Below are 23,051 nucleotides of genomic sequence, written 5' to 3' on the forward strand. Positions count from 1 at the left end.
AAGTACTGAACTGAAGGTTCAAGTTAATCATATGACACCCATGCGCGTCACACTAGTTGTTGAGCCGGTCTTTTTCTTCCTCCTGGCGGGAAAATGACTTCAGCTGCTTGGCAGTCTTTGGCCCAGTTCCAGTCCAGCCTCTACACCCTCCCCCTTCTTGAGTCATGTTTGTGGCTGAATGGTAACTGTGTCTATAAATTATTGGAAACTTGTTTTTAGTTTCATTTTGTTACGGTGATTATTTATCCTGAAAGAAATACTGTACTATGTCTTCATCCTATTCTTATTCTCAGTTTTTAATATTAGCCTCCACAACAATAACAATAATAACCAAACAACTATCGAACACTTTTCAGGAAACTCTTACCAATTTTTTTTTTTTTTTACTGATTTGTATCTACAAAGGCTTTGAATTTGCTCTGTGCTGCATACAAAACAATAGCATGGTTTGATGGAGTGTAGTTCAGTAAATGATATGAGTAAGAGTAGAGTAAAGTAAACAACATTTAAAAATACTGACGGACACCTTTCAGCTATTTTAACCAGTAGACCAACACATTCTACACAGAACAGAAAGCCAAACAACCCAAACAGGTTTGGTGTATTACTGTAAAAAACAGTAATTCTGCCCAGCTTGACCTGTTTAATTTGTGATTAAATTGCAGAAGTTGACATTTCCCTCTTAAACAGTATTAGTCCAGGAGTGTTTACTGTAGCATGTTGTCCATAATTAGTTGTGAAAATGTCAGAATAGCTATTATAATTTGTTACTGGAGTACAAAAAAGAATAAGGAAGTTACCTATGTTACATTGTCAGTAAATGTTCTGCTATTAATAATAACATCACTGGTGTTTGAGAACTGAAGCACAAAAGAATGAGGAAGTCTCCGAGCAGTCACAAAAAGGGAACACACACTGTTACATTGTCAGATAAGCAGAGTTGCGTGCGCTCCACCAGAGGACCCAAACTAATCAGCACCAGCCTTTGTATGAGTTTTTCTTTTTAAATCAGAGTTTTGTTAAAGCTTGGCTCTCTTTAAAGTCCCAATGGATGCTGCTGTGAATCGGCCAACCCGTCCACACTCTATAGACAGTGTAAGAAGACTGTCTACCCAAGGCTGCTTTGAGAACACCCTGAAGTTTATTTGTGAGTTTAAGCCTGGTGATGAGGATCAGGATATCAGCTTGGGCTGCGAGCCGATATCAGTCACCCTCCCTGCACAGTGTAGTGTCTACCAATTGAGGCTACGCATCTGTATGGAGGTATGTAAACCTGCACTGAGTGGTCTTTCGTGCAAAGGATGTTTTCCTTTTATTCTCATAGACTGTGTTGGATGTAGTTCTGGGTCTATAAAGTGAAATTGATAGCGCAGTTCCTAAAAACTAGTTTCTTTATAATGGAAGTTGGTGCTCTGGGGTGGGTGCGGTGCAGACTGGTCTGTTCGCAAAATAAATTCAAACTTAGAGAAGTCAATAAATGTGAGGTTCACCTTAGTAAACATTTTCCCATTGAGCTTTTGGTTTGCTAGTACAGTACGAAGAACATTATGGTCTCACTGAGGGTACAATAAACAATAAAGCAGAGTATGATTAAGGATGTAGCAAATTCATTACAGTCAATAACACATGTGCCCATAACTAAGTCCATCCCTTGTTTGGGGTGGCTGCAGAGTGGGTCATCAACTAAAGTTGGTGGCTGAATTCTCGGCTGCTTCAGTCTCCATGCCAAATATCCTCGGGCAAGGAGACTGGATCCAAGTTGCACTCTGGTGCACCCACTGAATTTGTGTGAATGTTAGATAGAAAGCTCTTATGGAGGAAAAAAACATTTAAAAAAGTTTATAAGTGAATCAGGCAAGTTGTCTAAAGCACGCAGGTAGACAAGTGCTATATAAGAAACAGTCCATTTACCTTTGTGGTTGAATCAGGAAATACATTAAATATAAAAATCTGCCAAATGAAATATCTGTAGCTCATAGTCACCCTCTGTGAAAAAGGAAGCAGCTAAAAGAAGTTTCTACGTTGCTTTATCGTCAAACCGTACATGGGAACTATCAACTGATTTAGCTGGCTTCTAAAATATTATGTATTTTTAGCTAAAAGGCAAATGTTAGCTAATATGCTAAACTAAGATTGCATGCTCATATGACATGGTATTGCATAGTCCCACTATCAGCTATTTACAGTATAGCTGTCAGTGTGCCTCATGCTTAAGCATTTACAGTACTGTTAAAAACGAAGAAAGGTTTTACAAGAATTTCAGAAACCCTGGCGAAAAAACAATTATAAGGAAGCATTTTTTTTTCCAAGATGCCGCCACAGTAGGCAGCTTGTTACTCAGCTCCCAGCTTGAGGTAACGCACAAATTTCCCCGCCGTGGGATCAATAAAGTGTTATCTCATCTTCTTGTTCTTTGGAGCAAAATATAATGAAATGATCAAGACATTTGCGCAACACTATATTCAGACTACAGTAATCAAAAATTGTATGTATTTATTTTTTCATGTATATGACTCTATGCCTCCAGGCACAGGAGCAAAACTGCCACCCAGACCCTTTTGCAATATTGGACCCCGAGAAATACAGCCTGCTCTATGCCAGGGGTGGCGACTGGTATGAAGCCTACGATGACTGTCAGGTTATCAGGACATTAGACATTCCATGGTCACGTAATGACCCTCATTGCCTATCAGCACACATAATAGTAAAACCGCCTGTGGCAGTTGATCCAGAGGAGAACGAGAAACAACAGCAGTGCCTGACTTATCTGATCGGACATGACCTGGAGAAAGAAGCATCTGATAGACTTGGTGAGCTCACCTTCACCCGTCGGAAACTGGCATCTGCTAGGAAACAAGAGCTGAAGAAACGGGATGACAAGTTGTATGCCACAGAGCCTTGGATAACGCATACCGCCTTACCAGAAGAACTACAAGAATGGCAGAACAGAGACTTTCCTGTCACTTTCCACTACATGAGCAGGATCAGCTTCAGCATAAAGGCTGACCTCAGCACAACACCACAACTACTTCTTAAAGTTTTTGAAAGGGTGATGAATGACCGAGGGATTAAATACGATGGGCCTGACAATCTCGTGTTGAAAGTTGCAGGCAGGGAGGAGTTTTTATCTGGAGACTACGCCCTGAACGATTTCCTCTGGGTGCGACAGTGCCTGAAAACCAACCAAGAGCTTCACCTCTTTGTTGTCCCTGTGTCGCAGCTTCCTTCGGAGGCTGTCAAATTTGTGGACTGGCCACTTGTTGATGGTTTTAGCGGCCAGTTCAGTTCCCACAATGATCTCAGCCTTAAAGGGAAGGATTTGGATGACATCTTCATGATATCCTTGTGGGACTGCAACAGAAATTTCAGAGTCAAATTGCTTGGATTTGATATCCCACAACTTCCAAGCAAATGCCCTCAGTCTGTTTATGTTGAAGCATCCATACTCCATGGTAACAAGGTCCTCTCTTCAGTATCCTCCATTCCCAAGCCCCTTTCAGATGAAGTGCTGTGGAATGAGTGGCTGGACTTTGATGTTCTTCTTAGGGATCTGCCACGTGGAGCTAAGCTGGGTCTCACTATTAACGAAAGTCCTAGTGACATGTCTGCTGCAACAAAAGTGCCATCGCCTTCAAGCAACAAAACAATAGACTTGCTGAAAGGGAGAGGAAAAGTGCTCTACTTTGTCAACCTACTCCTCATAGATCACAGGTGCGGATTTTTGTTTTTATTTAACCAAAATATCTTTATTAACAGTATAAGGGAAAAAGATACATAAGCAGTTAGCTATAAAACTGTCATTTAAAAATCTCTGCTCTCCTGTCAAGTCATGCTTAGTTTGTAGTGTTAGCCAGTTATTAATTAAGTATACCAATAATATCCAAAATATGATACCATGGTAACACCACAAATCTGAATAACAATGACAAACATTTTACAAAGATAATACACACAAAAGTTGCATTGTTGGATGTTTATGCCATTTCAGTGCCCATAGTTCTTGCACATGCTTATTTTCCATTTGGTGTACTACACCACGATATCACGGCAAAGCATGTAATAGGCACGCCGGTCGACCGTGTCCATTTTCAGTACCAGCAGGGGGAGATAATATATTTAAAGCCATAAAGTCGCTAGTGACCTATGATTAACCGATTAAGCTATGTGGCTTATATGTATTACGTGTAAATGTGTTAGTAATGTCTGTGTAAATGCTTTTATTAATGAATTTTTTGTTGGCTTAAAATAAAATAAAACCCTCTGCTGTAACTGAAGCTTACTGCAACTTCTGCATTCGTGTACATTTCCTGCTTTTGAGAGGCAGAGCATCAAATGACATGGTGCACCGGCGTGTCTATTACAGGTTTTGCCGTGATACATTTCAGGCACACAAGAAACTTTAATATTTGAATGCGCTGAATAGGATGTTAGTATGGAATTTTAACAGGTGTGAAATTTCTGAGTTAGCCGAATTTCATCCTTTCACAGTATCTGGATAAGAGTTACAAGTCTAATCAGTTCATGAAGTAGGGACCCAGTCTTTTGCAACTGCTACAAATCCATGTGTGTCCATGTGCGTGGTTTTATTTACAACTACAAAATGTTGATAACATTTGGGTAACAGATGCATATACTTGTGTGTATGCATGTGTTGCCAACCTTAGTGTCAACATTGGTTTTGAGGTCTCTATTTATTATTCATTTATTAATTTATGTTTTATTTATTACATATGTGTATTTATTATTACTCCATCTGACATCTCAGTTTGTGCTCTTATATTCTTCATTTGAGAGAACGTCGAGACATTTCTTGCAGTACTGTAAAACTGACTATTATTTACACGGTGTTTCAACACGGGACACCACCTATCCCTGCAGGTCTGTTCTGAGCCAGGGGCCCTACACACTGCACATGTGGTCACACCCTGGCCTGGATGATGAGGCCATCACCTACCAAGCAGACAAGCTGTCAACTGCTACTAACCCAGACATAGCTGACTCCATGGCTATCAGCTTCCTTTTAGACCGCTACAGCTTTCCTGTGGTTGTCCCAAATACTGTTACCAACTCTGAATGTTCCAACTCCAGAGAACGTGAGAATCACGAATCTCATGTCCCCCCACCCTTGCCTATCAAAAGATATTCTTTGCCAGCAAACTCACTGGCTGACAGTGTAACTCTCAAATCCCCAACTACAGCCATCAACACCAAAAAGCCATGCCTCAGAAGGTTTCGGGAGGAAAGTGTCCGTTATGCCTCCAGTCTACCCCAGTACTTGCGTAATGTTGACTGGATGAACCGCAATTCGGTTGAAGATGTCCACTGGCTACTGGGATACTGGCAACCTGGGGAACTGGATGTAACAGTGGCATTGGAGCTACTAAGCATGGATTTTGCAGACGAGTTTATCAGGAGACTGGCAGTGAAGAGACTGGAGAGTCTGTCGAATGATGATGTGTTGAAGTATTTGCTTCAGCTTGTGCAGGTATGTGTTTATATGAAAATTGATAAACAGATTCATTCATATTGCGTGACGCGCAAAACGTCATCTGAAATAATTAAACTACTATTAACTACCTGTTTAGTTTGCAAAGTGAATCTGTCTTTATTCCACTCCCCATTCTATTGAACATCAGGACTGTATGTGTTGCTTTTTTTATTACAATTACAATACATAAAAAAAATCATGATTACTGCTAATCTAAACTGGCAAATGTTTTCCCTGAAGCCACAGACTTGTTTCAAAATGTTCTCTTAGAGTCTGTGTGGAATGCATCACCAATGCAATGACATTTATCAGATTTTACTGGTTACATTAGACATCACCCACTTATCTCTTCTCTGACAGCTTTCATTTTGCTTCATGTTTTATTTTCCCTTTGATCCTTACTCCAAGATGCTTTCCACATTTCTGTTCTGTTCTTTTTCATAAGGCCTAACATTCACCTTTTGTTTAAGTCATGTAAATATATCCAGTAGAATGTGAACACATTTAAGCATTTTAACCATCCCCCCCATCCCACTATTTAAGGATATTTGTAAAATCACTTAAAATGACTATTAAAGTGTGACAATGACCTTTTCCTTCACCTTTAACTCTTACAGATCCTAAAAGTGGAACCTTACCATGACAGTTTCCTCGCTCGGTACCTCATCCAAAGAGCTCTGCGGGTAAGTCATGAAGCATCCACTGTGACTGCAGAGTACTGGCATGTACAAGGTTGTCAGCAGAATATTTTTGCCAGACAAAATTATTATTTTTTGTCTTTTTCTAATGAAGAGAGACAAAACAAAACCTACTTAAAGAAACTAAATAATCACTTGCAGTGGTGGCTGGTGGTGAGAATGGGTGGGTGGGCTAACAAATACAATTCATAGACGGCACTGTAGCAATCGCAGCATCACATCCCTGGTTCCAAGTTACAGCCACATGTTGTCATAGTAACAGTAACAAAGACTATAGAAAAAATACCAAGAATGAGCTAAGGCTAAAAAATGTACTCTCTTACACACACACACACACACACACACACACACACACACACACACACACACACACACACACACACACACACACACACACCTTCTTACTAGATATTTTTGTACTAGGGATCAAAATCAACTTCCCAATTCAAATGAATTTTAAATAATCTGATATTGATTCCTTAAATCCTTAAATTATATTTTTCAAATAGAAATGTATTTTGCTGTGTATGAGACTTGCAAGAGGTTGACAAGAGAAAGCCATGCAAGAGTTAAGTGACCTGGTGCCACAAGCCTTAAGACAGATGTTCGGCAGCTGTATTTGGATTCAAGAACTGTGAAGACAGCGAAGAGTGGACAAAAGCAAAGCCATATGCAAGGCGTGCAAAATGGAGGTGAAATACTGTGAAAGTTGAATAAAAGTTGCAATATTGTAACTGCTTTAGGATCTGTTGTTAATTTGGAAATTAATATATTTAATTTACAAAGTTTAAAGGGTTCTTTGAACAGTAAATATCCAAGATAAATGATCATAATTTAAATATTTCTGACTGAGTCAAAGTTGAATTGAGTCAGGACCTTGTGAATCAGAATGGAATCAGCTCTATTCTGTACACATCAGCATGTCATTTTTTCAATGCTAAGTGATGCCAGAAAAATCAATTCAAGCTCTGTGGGAATGCACTCCAGAGTACGAGGCGGTATTCACAGCAAAAATAATGGTCATTATAGAAGAGCAACAGGCAACAGGAAGAAATTGTGCTACAGTCATTTAAGGAGAGAGAGAGGTGTCGGGCGCACCTTTTTTAAAGAGAAACTCGCGTCATCGACCTCTCTGGGCCAGATCAATCAATGGTGTTGGATCCTGTCAGATGACCTCTTATTCTATGCTGATGTCACGGGGATGTATTTGTGTTAATTTCAATGTTTCAGAAACAGTGCTCTGAAGTTTTTTCTTAGTCAGCATCTCCAAAAATGACTTTGCAGACTTTAACTCTGGAAATTCCACACTGCTGTCCAACACCATCATCTCACCTTTTTGGTTGTCTCTGCGTATCAGTGAAAATCAAGGAAATGTTTCCTTGGGGGAACTTTATTCAAACTGCAGAATTGAGCCTGTTGAGAATTGAAGCATTATGGTACCACTTAGATAATATATAGCCCCGTTAGGTTCTATGTTTGTGTGCCGGTCCACAATAACAAACAGTGTTTGACTCTCTAGAATCTGCACAAGAATCCTGATGTTTTGTGCTCAAATCCGATTTTATACTTGTACTATACAAAAGCACTAAAGTAGCTCCCAATTATGATTGGCTCACAGCTTATAAAAAGTTTGTGACAAGCTTAATCATAGATCTGATTTTCTTTCTTTCTTTTTATTTATCTATTTTTGTATTTTCATTCACAATAGTCATCAAAAGATCAGGTTTTTGTGTGAATAAAAATAATACCTTTCATTTAAAAGTTTTTCTTTTTTCAGGTGAGTTTAATAAAGGTTTCAGTCTGCTGGAACATTAATGAATGTTTTTACACCAGTAAGATGTCGACTGCGACCAGATCTGTTTCACGCTGTCTGACTCACTCACATCTTTCACTGCAGAGCAAAAGAATCGGACACTTCTTCTTCTGGTACGTTCGCAGTGAGGTAGCAGGGTGCCCGTATTACCGACAGCGCATGGCTGTGATTCTGGAGGCCTACCTGCTGGGCTGTGGTCAGGCCATGCTCGACAGCTTCACCCAGCAGGTCCAGGCGGTGGAGGCCCTGCAGGAGGTCGCTGTCATCATTAAAAACCTGTACCCTGACAAGACCAACCTTGATTCTACAAGTAGGGAGCATCATTTTTTCTTAATTAATATATCAAAATTTTATTTTTAAAAAGCTAAAAGTATATAATTTAATTTTATTTCACTGTTTTTTACTGAATGTTTTATCATGGTGCAGCATCTCTATCAGATTCAGGTCAGGACTTTGACTAGGCCACTCCAAAGTATTCATTTTGTTTCTCTTAAGCCATTCAGAGGTGGACCTACTGGGTGGACCTATTTTCCTGCTGCAGAGCCAAGTGCACTTCAGCTTGTTTTTGTTTCAGAATGTTAGAAATTTAAAATGGACCTATTATACTTTCTTTTATGTTCTGTTATATAATACTCTCATAATTCAGGTTTTAAATGTAAGCTCCACTGGCTTCTCAGTAAAAGTCCTTGAGCCTCTGCATCTGAATGCAAGCTGAAATACTTTCCTTGTTCTTATGTTCTTGCATGGTGCGTGACAAAAGCATTTCGTTTTGGAAAGGCCATTTTTAAGATGACCTATTAAACTTCCCTCGATTTTTACCTCTGCTAAGGAATTTATGTTTGTGGTAGCGTTTAGGTGCACCCACATCATTCTGTCTGTAAACACAATACAACTCCTCTCTGGCTCTGCCAATGTCATGTAGGTACATTTAAAAAAACAAAAAAACCCAAAAAACAAATAAAATGAAATTCATTAAAAGTAAATCCCTTCACACTAAACACAGCCCAGAGAGTGAGCTACCTTGGCCGAGGCACTCTCTGAGTGCTTCTTGTTAATTATGGTTATTTTTTTTATGTTCTTGCATGTTATTGTTTCCAAGTTACTACATTATTATTTATCTACCAGCTGTAGAAGGTTAGCAAAGCTTTGCATGTAACTTTGAATGTACTTTGGAAAAGCTTCTTCCAGCTGGCCTCGTGTTGAGTTCCATTTTAATATACATGAAGAAATCCCATCTGTGTATGGCTAAGTATGGCTGGGTTCCTGTATGTAGATGAAGTAGTGCTGCACACCTGGTGTTCATCAGCTGATGAATAACAGAAGCTCTATCCCTACCTAGGCTAGGAAAGACATCCTTGAAATGCATTAGATGTTTTTATAGCAACTTTTCAGAAACCAAGGACTCTAATCCCCAAAAGCAGCTGTTGTTTCACTGTTAAACCACTTCACTAAATTATATCTGTTGATCTTGCTGTAGCTCCCTTCCGGCTTCAGGGACTTCTTAGAGACAGTAACCTGCCAAATGAATTCTTGCTGCCCTTTGACCCTCGCATTAAATGTGGAAGGATCCTGGTAAGCTTTGCTGGCTTTCTGTCTCTATTTGTACATTGAGCTTTAGGGTTATGTGAAAGTGTGGTGAATAAAAAAATGTTGGGTATATTTTTATATATTGCATTTGAGCATTTTGTGTGTGGTTTAGTCTTATATTCTAAGTTTACTATATGCAGGATTTATAAACAATGCAAGAGGTTGACCTTTTCATCAAAAGGGCAACCTCTTTGTGATGATGTTTCAGGTTAAGAACTGGAGACAGATAGATGTGCAATTACTTGGTCAGGCTTGTAGTTTTGTACATAGTTGAGGAAATGTTATCAATTTCTACAGTACAATTATTATAGTAGACCACTGTGAATTCCTCCTTGGCCTGTTTTTGTTTTTTGCATCACATTTTCTGTCTGCTTCATATAATTCAAGTATAATTACTTACTTGAACTTTTCTTCAACATAAATTTGTTACTTATTCTGTTTTTCCTGATTACAATAAGTACACCACAGTAAAGTAGCTATATGTAATCTTTTGTTGTTGTTGTTGATTAAATCAAAAAGGCTGTGGTGAAGAAAAATATCCCACACAAACAAAACGGTCTGCTTTACTTCTTTGTGATGTAGCTCGATAAATGCAAAGTAATGGCCTCAAAGAAGAAGCCTCTGTGGCTGGAGTTCTCTCCCATGCCATCACCTACCTCCGCCACACCTGTTGGAATAATCTTCAAAGAGGGGGATGACCTCAGACAGGACATGCTGGTCATTCAGGTCAGACAGATCTTTTGTTACTTTGATTACTTGAATTCTCTTCCTCAAATATGAATACTGATTTTTTTGTGTGTGAATATTTCCTACATGCTTGGGAAAAGGTGAATATACAGTACTTCATACTTCCATCATACGGTACTTCATACTTATCTGACCAGCCCTTATATTTAAAATTCATATAAATAACTACGTATCTTTTTCTGCGCTGCTCCTTTATTTGTGCCTCAGGGCTCAATTCTTGGACCAGTTCAGTTTTTCATTTTTTGTGTTGCTCCTAGGTTATATACTTAACAGGTTTGGTATGCCCAAAATACACAACTTTACTTTTTTGCTAAAAAAAAAAACTCAAGTCTATCGTAGTTTTACATCAGGTTGAAAGGACACATGAATGTTTGCATATTTCTGTTTAGGCACTGGTGCTGATGGACTCCATCTGGAAGGAGAAATCCCTGGACCTCAATCTTGTTCCATATGGCTGCATCTCCACTGGACACAACATAGGTATCAGCATTAGTGTGCTTTAATAGTGTCCACAGTTGGTACTGGATGGCTCTTTTTAGTAGTGGTTGTTGAAGTTATACTTAATATAATTTACTAATCAATTAATAGCTTGTTTACAGAGTCAGCAAAAGTACACACATTCTGTACTTAAGTAGAAGTACAGATATTGGTGTTAAAAACACTCCAGTAAAAGCTGAATTACTGATTTAACGCCTTTACTCAAGTAAAAGTGAAAGAGTACAGGCTCTGAAATGTATCTGCTATATTATTGTAATACAAAAGTAATATTAGTACATGAAGATAAAAATGTTATTCAAATCTAAATTCTACTTCTTCATCATCATCTCAATCTGTTATTTAGGACACAAGCAGTGAAAGAGAAAATAAATAAATGGGGGCTGATCTGTTGTAGTGGCTCAGCGTGGGGAAAATACTGACAGCCCACAATGATTTCTAATGTCAGCTCCAGTAGATTTTCTTAGTGGACAAGCTGTGATCAGCGGACATGCAGATCACAGCTCTGAGGTTACTCATAATGAATACGTTGCCCAAATTAGACATCTTACGTAAGCTTTACTTAAGGCAACTGAGAACTATTTAGAACTAATTAGATTTTACACTGTATAAAGACTGAATTCAGTGACTGAATCTAAGCACCGTCAGTTCATTTGTAAACGAATGTCTACTACACTTGATCTAACCCAAGCTCCACAGCAGCTGACCACCACAGCCACTGTGTTTCAGTCCAACACAGTACTTTGCTATCAATTCACGACATTAATACAAGGTAACCTGTTTATCCTGAGCAAAACTACCCAGAATTTTCATGCAACATTTCAATAACACAAAGTACAGACATTTGTTTAAAAATGTAAGCAGTAAAAAAACGGTCATAAAAATAACCAGAAGAGAACAGAATACCCCTTTATTGTCACTGTGTATATAAATAGTCAAATTCAATTCAATTTTATTTATACAGCACCAAATCACAACAATGGGTGCCTCAAGGCGCTTTATATTGTAAGGTAGACCCTACAATAATACATGCAGAGAAAAACCCAACAATCATATTAACCCCTATGAGCAAGCACTTTGGCGACAGTAGGAGGTTGAAATAAATAGCAAACGGGAGACATATAGAGAAATATTTACAAAAAAAGAGAAAATTACAGATTGGACAGTTGTAGGTGAGTCTGGAGGTGTGGGACCTGATTGACCTGAGGCCAGCGGGTTAAACTAGTGGTGGGCGGGGTGCAAGGGGTCACCTGTGATGCCCCTAGTTTTCCTAAGACGGGAGGATCTGGAGATGGTCTCCTGGATGGCAGAAGGCAGGTAATGATTTTTTGGGCGGTGTTAATTACCCTCTGCACAGCCTTCCTGTTCTCAATAGCGTCCCCTGCATAACAAACACCCAGGCAGCAGGAGAGCACGCTCTCCACTGTGGAGCGGTAGAAGGTGAGCAGCAGCTTCTCAACCAGGTTATTCTTCTTTAGGACACGGAGGAAGTGCAGTCACCGCTGAGCCTTCTTTACCAGGGTGTTGGTGCTGTTGGTCTAGGTGAGATCAGCAGAGATGTGGGTGCCAGAAACCTGAAGGTGGAGACAGATTCCACCTTTTCTCCATTTAAAATGAGAGGGGAGTGGATCCATCTCTGATCTGTAAACCGAACAGAGAACAATCTAAACCTTAGAATGTCCAAAATGTTCAAATTGGACTCGTTCTTTTATTATATTTGACCTAAAATAAGTGACTGAGCCCATAAATTCATCAGTAAAGTGTTTACAAAAGGCAGGCCCTAGGACATTTTTATAAGACTTTTCACAACCACAGCTATCGCCCCAAATTTTTATTTATACATGTTGTTATGGGGTTTTCTGTATAGTATTTTATCAATTTACCAATTTAACCTATGACCAGTTTACTATAATAAATTATGTAACATGCCTGCTTATTGGACTGTGGGAGGGAAAAAAGCACCCACCCACATGGCAGAGGATCAACATGCAACCACTGCACCTGCACAGTGTCATGTTTTTGTAACAGTGTTTTGTGAGAGGGTTTTTTTACCCCCTGGAATTAGGTTTCTGTGTTTGAAGTTTAAAACACATGTTTAAAGATGAAGCACAAAATGAAAATGTCCTTGTCATCAGGTATGATTGAGATTGTGAGGAATGCAACAACGATCGCTGCGGTCCAGAGGAGCCAAGGAGGAGCAACTGGAGCCTTCAAAAATAATGCTCTGTTTGAGTGGCTCAAGTCCAAATGTCCACTACAGGAAATTGTGAGTAAATCAAAAGCAATCGCAGGTCCTTTCTGTTGTTTCCCTCAGTAATAGGGAAAAAAAACAACTAAAATGTGAAACTGTTGTGATTTTATTTGACTGCAGCACTTCAAGAACGTGGAGAGATTTGTGAATTCCTGTGCTGGTTACTGTGTGGCCACATATGTACTGGGTATAGGCGATCGACACAATGACAACATCATGATCAGAGAAGACGGTAAGCAGCACAAATCACTGAAAACACCTTATTGGCTACTGTTATCACATGTTGTTTACTGATTTGTTATTATCCTCTTATGAAATGACAGATGCTTTTTGTCCTCTGAAACAAGCTGCCTGATAAAATGAATTCATAAATGAACAAATTAACTGATAATTAGAAAAAACTGAAGTAATCTTGCCTCTCAGGGAACTTGTTTCACATTGACTTCGGACACATCCTGGGTAACAGGAAGCACTTTCTTGGCGTGAAAAGGGAGCGAGCACCTTTCGTCCTCACACCTGACTTCCTGTATGTCATGGGCAGGGTCGATGGTCGCAACAGCCTCTACTTTCAGCGTTTTAGGGTAAGAGGGCTTTATTATTTGTCCAGCTTTGCATGAAAATGTTTTAACAGGTCCCATAAATAGTTAGCTTCTCGGTGGAGTTCAACCTTTTACCTTAGTAATTCGCTGTGGCAGTCAGGATCAAGACGTTAGTTCTCTTAATTCTTTTGTCAATAAACAGCTGTCCAAGGTAAGCGTAGAAGGGAAAGTTCAGAGAAATTCTCCATCCATCCATCCATCCATCTTCTGCTTCCGGGGCCGAGTCACGGGGCAACAGCCCAAGCAGAGAAGCCCAGACCTCCCTCTCCCCAGCCACCTTCTCCAGCTTGTCCAAGGGATCACCAAGGCGTTCCCAGGGTCCTGGGTCTGCCCTCCTCCTGGTGGGACATGCCCTGAACACCTCACCCAGGAGGCGCCCAGGAGGCATCCTTGTCAGATGCCCAAACCACCTCAACTGGCTCCTTTCGATGTGAAGGAGCAGCGGCTCTACTCTGAGCCCCTCCCGGATGGCTGAAGTACTCACCCTGTCTCTCAGAGAGAGGCCAGCCACCCTTCGGAGGAAGCCCATTTCTGCCGCTTGTATCCGCAATCTCGTTCTTTCGGTCACTACCCACAGCTCGTGGCCATAGGTGAGGGTAGGGACGTAGATCGACCGGTAAATTGATAGCTTTGCTTTTACACTCAGCAATCTCTTCAACACAACAGACCAGTGCAGCATCCGCATCATTGCAGCAGCAGTGATATATCTGTCTGTTGATCGCCCGCTCCCTTCTGCCGTCACTCGTGAACGACACCCGAAGATACTTACACTCTTCTACTTGGAGCAAGAACTCATCCCCGACCCGAAGTGGGCACTCCACTCTTTTCCGGCTAGGACCATGGCCTCAGATTTGGAGGTGCTGATTCTCATTCCCACCTCTTCTGTCATGGCTCGCAGGATGAGGACCCAATCGCAAAACTCATGGACTCAAGGGATGAACTCAAAAGGCAGCTTTATTGCTGACAAGATGACAGGAAAATACAAAACTTAAACTGGGAACAATAAACTAATACTCGGAGCTTGTGGTGGAGTTAACGACTGTGCTAGCGAGGATACAGGAGACGGAGCTAGCGCTTCTGGCTGGGCAGCTAAGTGAAAAAACACAGCCCCGGAATAAACAGTCCCACAGTCAGGAAACTCCTGTTTGTCCCTTCCACTCACCACAGCTGGCAACTCAGAAGTCTCAGGGTCTGGCTGTGGCGGTGGGTGTCGGCGGCGTGAACGCCGTTTTCTCCGGGAAGGGGGAGGAGCTGAGCCGGGCCGCGAATCCTCCAGCGGACCGGGCTGAACGTCCTCCGACTCTTCACGCAGCATGAGGGAGAACGCGACGCCGAACAGAGGGAGACGCAGACAGAAATACACAGAGGGTTAACGAGGAAAGTGGGACCACACGGGGAACACAGCTGACACAGATAACCATAACGAGACAGGGCGGGGTGAACATAACACTGACGGGAGACGGGCAGAGTCAAACAGGAAGTACAGAGGTTCAGACAGGAGGAGAGAGAGCACGGGGAAACACAGACATAACGGGCAGGGGAAACATGGAACAACCACAAAGGGAGACGAGGGCTCATAAATACACAGAGGGCACACAGGGGGGAGAGAGAGCACGGGGAGAACTTAGACATAACGGGCAGGGGAAACATGAAATAAAACATAAGGAGAGACGAGGGCTCACAGATACACAGAGGGGCACACAGGGGGTAAAAGCCACGAAGGGAAAACACTTAGGGAACAACACAACAGGGCAACTCAGGAAACATGGCCTAAATAGGGAACAAAATCCAAACATACAAGAAAACTAAGAATACTGGGCCAACATGGCCCAGGACCATGACAGTACCCCCCCCCCCCCCCCCCCCCCCCACAAGGGCTGGCTCCCGACAGCCAAAACCCGAGAACCAAGACAAAAACAGAAAACAACCCACCCAGGGCGGGAGGCGGGGGACCAGGACGGAGGGACCAGAACAGGAAATAAAAACGAACAACAGAAAACACAGGAGCACAAGACCATAGTTCAAATAAAGTTCAGGGGGCCGACCCAGAGCCCACCGGCACAAAAGTTCACGGGTCACACGGTCGGGGGGCCGACCAGGCGGGTGGCACAGGTGACAGAGCTGGTCCGGAAGCCGGCCGCGCGGAAGGCAGCGGAAGGCAGCGGCGGCGGCGGCGAAGGAGACGACAGAGCAGTTCAGGAGGCCGGCCACGCGGAAGGCAGCGGCGGCGGCGAAGGAGACGACAGAGCAGTTCAGGGGGCCGGCCGTGCAGAAGGCAGCGGCGGCTCTCCAGTGTTAGGCGTGCTGGCCATGGCCCAGTGGGCGCAGGACCAGACGACGGCGAAGCAGGAGCTGAGGCTGAGGCCGGACTGGGCGAAGCACAGGCCGAAGCTGGACCGGGCGACGTTGAAAGCGATGCAGAGGCCGGACCGGGTGTGGGTGATGTGGGGGCCGGACCAGGCGGAGGCGATGCGGGGGCCGGACCAGGCGGAGATGGAGCTGCAGCAGGCGAAGCACAGGCTGGAGCTGCAGCAGGCGAAGCACAGGCTGGAGCTGCAGCAGGCGAGGCGGAGGCTGGACCAGACGAGGATGAAGTCTCTGAGGCTGGGCCAGGCGAAGATGAGGCTGAAGCCGGAGCCGGGCCAGACGAAGAGGAGGCTGCAGCAGGTGAAGCACAGGCCAGAGCTGCAGCAGGCGTGGCAGAGGCGGAGGCTGGACCAGGCGTGGATGAAGACTCGGATGGAGCTGGACCGGGCGAGGCAGAGGCGGAGGCCGGAGCTGGACCAGGCGTAGCAGAAGCAGAAGCTGGACCAGGCGTAGCAGAAGCAGAAGGTGGCTGGATGGGCTCCTCGGGCCCTCCAGCTGATGTGGCATGGTGCTGGACGGGCGGCTCGGGCCCCCCAGCAGACGTGGCATGAGGCTGGTGTGGTTCTCCTGAACCCCCAGCTGACGAGGAAGGTTGCTGAACGGGCCCCTCGGACCCTCCAGCGGAGACGGGTGGCTGAACGGGCCCCTCGGACCCTCCAGCGGAGACGGGAAGCCGGACGGGCTCCTCGGGCCCCCCAGCTGACGAGGTAGATGGCGGCGCGGGAGCCGTGGAGTCCTGGATGAGCTCATCCGAGCTCCCAGCAGGAGCTGATGCAGAGCCAGAGAGATTTGGGTCCCCTGGCTGAATGTTAAGCTGACGAGCGGACCGTACTGCTATTGGGGACTGGGCTACCGGAGACGCGGGGAGCTGAGCTACCGGAGACGCGGGGAGCTGAGCTACCGGACACGCGGGTGAAATAGATAACTGCACGGGAGACTGAACTGAGGGCGTCTGCACTGGCACAGGGGACTGAACTGGTGTCTGTTGTAACGGAGGTGGTGGGAGTGGAGTTGATGACTTCACGGGAGAATGAACCAGAGGTGAGTGCACAGGAGACTGAGCTAGAGGTAGCAGTGACAGTTGGGGGGAAAGTGGTACTGGTGATTGAGTGGATGACTGGGCTACAGGTGGCTGCTGAGCAGGTGACACTGGAAACTGTGCTACAGACGGCTGCTGAGCAGGTGACACAGGAAACTGTGCTACAGATGGCTGCTGACCAGGTGATACTAGAAACTGTGCTAAGGGAGGCTGCGCTGGGGAAAACTGAGCTAAGGTTAACTGAGGAGGTAGCTGAGTGGCAGACTGAACCGAAGGAGACTGAAGTGGTGGTAGGGGTGAAAACGGAGCTTGTGGTGGAGTTAACGACTGTGCTAGCGAGGATACAGGAGACGGAGCTAGCGCTTCTGGCTGGGCAGCTAAGTGAAAAAACACAGCCCCGGAATAAACAGTCCCACAGTCAGGAAACTCCTGTTTGTCCCTTCCACTCACCACAGCTGGCAACTCAGAAGTCTCAGGGTCTGGCTGTGGCGGTGGGTGTCGGCGGCGTGAACGCCGTTTTCTCCGGGAAGGGGGAGGAGCTGAGCCGGGCCGCGAATCCTCCAGCGGACCGGGCTGAACGTCCTCCGACTCTTCCCACCGGAGAGGCAGTTCCGGGCGGATGCCTACGGTGGACACGAGGAAGTCCCGGATGTGGGGGTGTAGCACGCCGAATAACCAGGGGAGTCCGGACACCATCCTCTGTAGGCGGATGGCTACGGTCTCCCGGTATCCTCCTCTTGGCAGCGCTCCCCACTCCTGACAGTGGTATTCCACCGTGCAAATCAGGTCCTCACGGAGCTCGGCAGAGGGGTTGTGAGCTGCTGGGTCCATGTCGTGGTCGCGTTCTTCTGTCATGGCTCGCTGCGTGGCAGGCAGGATGAGGACCCAATCGCAAAACTCACGGACTCAAGGGATGAAATCAAAAGGCAGCTTTATTGCTGACAAGATGACAGGAAAATACAAAACTTAAACTGGGAACAATAAACTAATACTCGGAGAGAGACACAGGGAAATCCACGCAGCATGAGGGAGAACGCGACGCCGAACAGAGGGAGATGCAGACAGAAATACACAGAGGGTTAACGAGGAAAGTGGGACCACACGGGGAACACAGCTGACACAGATAACCATAACGAGACAGGGCGGGGTGAACATAACACTGACGGAGACGGGCAGAGTCAAACAGGAAGTACAGAGGTTCAAACAGGAGGAGAGAGAGCACGGGGAAAACACAGACATAACGGGCAGGGGAAACATGGAACAACCACAAAGGGAGACGAGGGCTCATAAATACACAGAGGGCACACAGGGGGGAGAGAGAGAGCACGGGGAGAACTTAGACATAACAGGCTGGGGAAACATGGAATAAAACATAAGGAGAGACGAGGGCTCACAGATACACAGAGGGGCACACAGGGGGTAAAAGCCACAAAGGGAAAACACTTAGGGAACAACACAACAGGGCAACTCAGGAAACATGGCCTAAATAGGGAACAAAATCCAAACATACAAGAAAACTAAGAATACTGGGCCAACATGGCCCAGGACCATGACATCTTCACACTTAGTTTATGAACCATTCCAAAGCGAGCTGGAGGCCATCACCTGATGAATCCCACAGAACCACATCATCCGCAAAAAGCAGAGATGAGATTCTGACACCACCTAGGTGAAAGGTGAGGTGACCACCTAGAAATCCTATGCATAAAAATTACAAACAGAATCTGTGACAAAGAGCAGCCCTGGCGGAGCCCATCACCACCTAGGAACGAGTCCGTCTTATTGCCGGCCATGCGGGCCCCCCTCCCCGAATTGCTACCTTACCGTGGTGGAGGAGTTTGTGTATCCCAGGGATCCCAAGGGCTATGTTGTCTGGGGGCATTTAGGCAAATTGGTCCTGGGTGAGGGACCAGACAAAGAGCGATTCAGAAGACCTCTATGAGAAGACCATCAAGGGAACAATTCACCCCCACCGGGATAGGGTTACCGGGACCGGCCTGGAGCCATGCCCAGGGAGGCTGCCCGAGGGGGAGTGCCTGGTCGGGCCTTAGTCCATGGGGCCCGGCCGGGCTCACTCCGAAAGAGGGCCATGGGCCCATCTTCCTGCAGGCCCACCAACCGCAGGAGGCGCCGTAGGGGTCAGGTGCATAGTGAGCTGGGCGGCAACCAGAACCGGAGGTGTCCTAATACCAAGACAAGACCAAGAAATTCTAATTTCCTAGTATAATTCAAACTTCATTCAATTTTGTTCAATGATGAAAGCATGCAGTCGTGGCCCAACTCCAACAAAATATGTGTGTTCTTCTCTCTTAACAAAATGCTTTTCATTGAACCCAAGAAGCTCTGTTTTGATCTCATCTCAGTCCAAAAATATAATTCTGACTTCTGGCTTGTCCATGCAGTCTTTATGAAACTGCAGGCAGGCTGCAGTGTTCTGATTTAAAAGCAGAGGCTTTTCTCCTTGCTGACCTGCCATTATTAAGACTTTTGATTTATGCCAATTGAGTTTATTCCAGAAGTACACACACACACTAATTAAAAGAAGCCTGATTCTTATTTTGGATACCACTTTTAGAATTATAGAAAAAATCTAAACTTCAGCTGTCCTTATTGTTTTATCTTTGCTTTTCTTTGTTATTCTATCTTTTCTTGCCTCCAACACCCACATTAGGACACCTGCACAGAAGCATACCTCTCCCTGCGCTCCCACTCTCGTCTGTTGGTGACTCTTTTCTCCCTCATGCTGCTCACGGGCATCCCAGAGCTGAGCGCTGCAGAGGATATGCGCTACTTGCGGGTGGCACTCCAGGAGGAGCAGAATGAGGCAGATGCCAGGGAGCACTTTCTCCAACAAATCTCTGAGTGTGAGAAGCTGGGCTGGACTGTGCAGGCCAACTTCTGGATCCACATGATGGGAGGCATCAAGTAGACTAATGCATTTTGCTCTGCCTTAAAAATAAGTGAACGTTTTAGTTTTACAGGTGTATTTTTTATATTTATGTAATATCACTGAGCCTTGGGCTGTTTTTACAGGAAGTAAGGGGGTGGGAAACTTGTGTATAAACAATGGATATCTGTCATAATTACAGTGTAAATACTTAGAATCTGCTGTTTATTGTAAAATCTGTAGAAGGGTTATAATTCTCATATAATACTCAAATAAAAACTAGACTCTAAAAAAGAAAGAAAAACTGAAAGGATATGGTGTACTTAGAAATATGACCACCAATAAAATAAAAATACAGTTTAGTTTTAGTCTATGTCAGTTTGGTACACATGTTTATTAAGACTAGAGACAAACTGATTTTTAAAACCAGTACCAATACCATTATTTTGTGATTTAAAAACCCAATATGTCGGCAGATTTTTTTTTGTTATGTGGATTTATATATGACCCTTTACTGTAATGATAATGCAGTTAAAAAATAATCTTGTTTTAATGTCATAACAAGTCACGGATTACTTGTTTACTCTTGTTTTTTTCAAGAGCATTTAGACATCTACATGTCTAAATGCACTGCTGCAATATGATTGGCTGATTAGATATTTGCATTATCGAGTCATTTAAAAGGTGTACCTATAATTAAGGAGTTTAAAAGGTGTACTTCTCTCTGCTGGATTTGATCTGAGGGAGGACAATTTCTATGGCGGGTTTCAGACCACGATTCACAACACTGTGTGAAAGACTGCAAGACAGTAATTGTTCCAAAGCTCAGCAACATGTATTTGTATTTGTTCCTTTTATCATAATTTATGCATTCTGCCTTTGCATGTAACTATATTCTACCTATATCTATACTGGATTTGTTCTCTATTCTGTGGATCCTTTAGTAAAGTTTTTTTTAAACTTTTTTAGCTGATAAGACATAAATAAATGTAATAGCTGCAAAGATAGTCCTTGATATTAACTATATGCCCTGATGGACCCTGATGGCCTGAAATCTTTTTTACTCGTTTCTTTCTCTTTCTCTTTTCATCTCACATGGAGTAGTGGGCTGGGCTTCACCCTCGTGCTTTCAATTCACTTCACCAGTCTTGCAGTATTTAAGATCGGCTAATGCTTCCACGCCTTTCCAGATTATTATAGTGTAGTGTTGAATTTCCTGTGATTGTTGGCTGAAGTAATGTCTTTGATTTCTTCCTCACAAGACTCGCTTCTAAACTTAAGCTGGTCACCTGCCAGCGAAGAAAACTATACATACCACGGCTCACTTGCATGGCTGCTCTTTACTGCTCGATTCACTTCTGGACTCCTCCAGATGGCTGCACAATAAGTAGCATCCTCAGTCTCCTTGACAACTGTTTTCAAAACTCTTCTGCCACATGCTTTCACTACCTCATTTTGGATGTAAGAGCTCGGATCATTATTTGGGCCTTGTCATGGTCCCTGTGCCTCGCTGGTCGACTCTCTATTAGGCAACATAGCTGTTTTTGTTTTTCGCTCTCTCCCTCCTTCCTCTCCCCCTCTCGCTCTCTCTCTTTCGCCGCAGCGATGCTCATTACAGGCTCCCGCTGCTGGCCCACACACCTGCTCTCATCTCCACACCGGTCGCTGATCTGCACTAGTCTTTGCTGGATCGTTGAGCGACCAGCATCAGTCAAACCTGCAAATCTGAACCTGTGTATCTGTGAGTGTTGTGTCTATCCTGTTAACCGGAGCTTTTTGTGTGTAAATTTCATCTGGAACCTGATTACGGACTACGAGAGGAGTGGCAGTGGAGAAGGAGTTGGAGTTTTGTACAGAAAGTGTGGAGAACGTCTGTTTGTATCTGCTTTGTAACTGACTTCAGTCACAGACTGCTGCAAATGCGTGCCTTATTCCTCTCATGGCTCGGAAATTTTTATTATTTAATACACACTTCACATCAGACATTTTGTACCCTGCTGACTGTTCAGTACACTGAGGTTATTTCAGTTTTCCTTTGTCAGTTTTTTCTGACAAACTTTCATACGCCTGCATTACTCCTGTATTGTCATGGTTCGGCTGTGTGGCAGGCAGGAGAAGGACCCAAACGCAAACTCACGGAGACAAAACGTAAACTCAAAAACACAGCTTTAATGCTGGCAAAAGGTGAAACACAAAAACAACACTGAACTAAACTGGGAAAGCTAAACATAAAGTATACCAGGAACCACGGGGAGAATCACACACAGCATGAGGGAGACTACGACACAGAACTGAGGGAGACGCAGACATAAATACACAGAGGGTTAACGAGGGAAGTGGGAGCACACGGGGAACACAGCTGACACAGATAATCATAACGAGACAGGGCAGGAGTGAACACAACATGACGCATACTGACGAGAGACTGTCAAAGTAAAACAGGAAGTACACAGAGGTTCAGACAGGAGGAGAGAGTACGGGGAGAACACAGACATAACAGGCTGGGGGAAACATGGAATAAAACACGAAAGGGGACAAGGGCTCATGAATACATAGAGGGGCACACAGGGGGTGAGAGTCACAAAGGGAAAGCACACAGGGAACCACATAACAGGGCAACTCAGGAAACAGAACCTAAACAGGGAACTGAATACAAAAATACAAGAGAACTAAGAATACTGGGCCAACACGGCCCAGGACCATGACATGTATTGTGTTCTCTGCACCTGTTCAATTTTCTTTGCACTGATCATCACTTGCATTCAATCTGTTTAGTACTTTTAATTTTTATTTAAGTGTTTGTCTTATAGTATGTCTCACGCAAAGTACCGCAGCAATTTCCTAATGTTGTAAATCTGCTTAACATTTGGCAATAAAACCATTTCTGATTTTGATTCTGATGAAGCTGTTCTTCAGTTCTCCCTCCACATGCACACTTCGATGTGACCTACACATGGTTCTAACTCTGTAGCATCCAATGATGCACTTGATAATATATCTGTAATAGCACTAAAATAGCATCATGACTGAGACCATCCAGTGTACAGGGGTGGGCAATCTCAGTCCACGAGGGCCGGTGT

At 44.0% G+C, this 23,051-nt stretch overlaps 1 protein-coding gene across 2 annotated transcripts; it reads left to right on the forward strand.

The window, feature by feature from the left end:
* The first annotated feature begins 950 nt into the window (after positions 1-950).
* On the forward strand, positions 951-22,113 carry LOC113013785 (phosphatidylinositol 4,5-bisphosphate 3-kinase catalytic subunit gamma isoform). Of its 2 annotated transcripts, XM_026154937.1 has the most exons (13): positions 951-1,263; positions 2,528-3,711; positions 4,879-5,093; positions 5,199-5,485; positions 6,106-6,171; positions 8,084-8,309; positions 9,477-9,571; positions 10,169-10,312; positions 10,723-10,813; positions 12,964-13,094; positions 13,200-13,311; positions 13,503-13,660; positions 19,756-22,113. In XM_026154937.1, the coding sequence occupies exons 1-13, from the start codon at positions 1,048-1,050 to the stop codon at positions 20,011-20,013; spliced, it is 3,183 nt and encodes a 1,060-aa protein (XP_026010722.1). In that variant the 5' UTR covers positions 951-1,047; the 3' UTR covers positions 20,014-22,113. The 2 variants fall into 2 exon arrangements, with proteins under 2 accessions (XP_026010722.1, XP_026010721.1); XM_026154936.1 differs by having other exon boundaries at positions 4,879-5,485.
* The last annotated feature ends 938 nt before the right edge of the window (positions 22,114-23,051 follow it).

The sequence above is a fragment of the Astatotilapia calliptera genome, chromosome 20 (assembly GCF_900246225.1).
Source record: "Astatotilapia calliptera chromosome 20, fAstCal1.2, whole genome shotgun sequence".
NCBI classification, from domain to species: Eukaryota; Metazoa; Chordata; class Actinopteri; order Cichliformes; family Cichlidae; genus Astatotilapia; species Astatotilapia calliptera.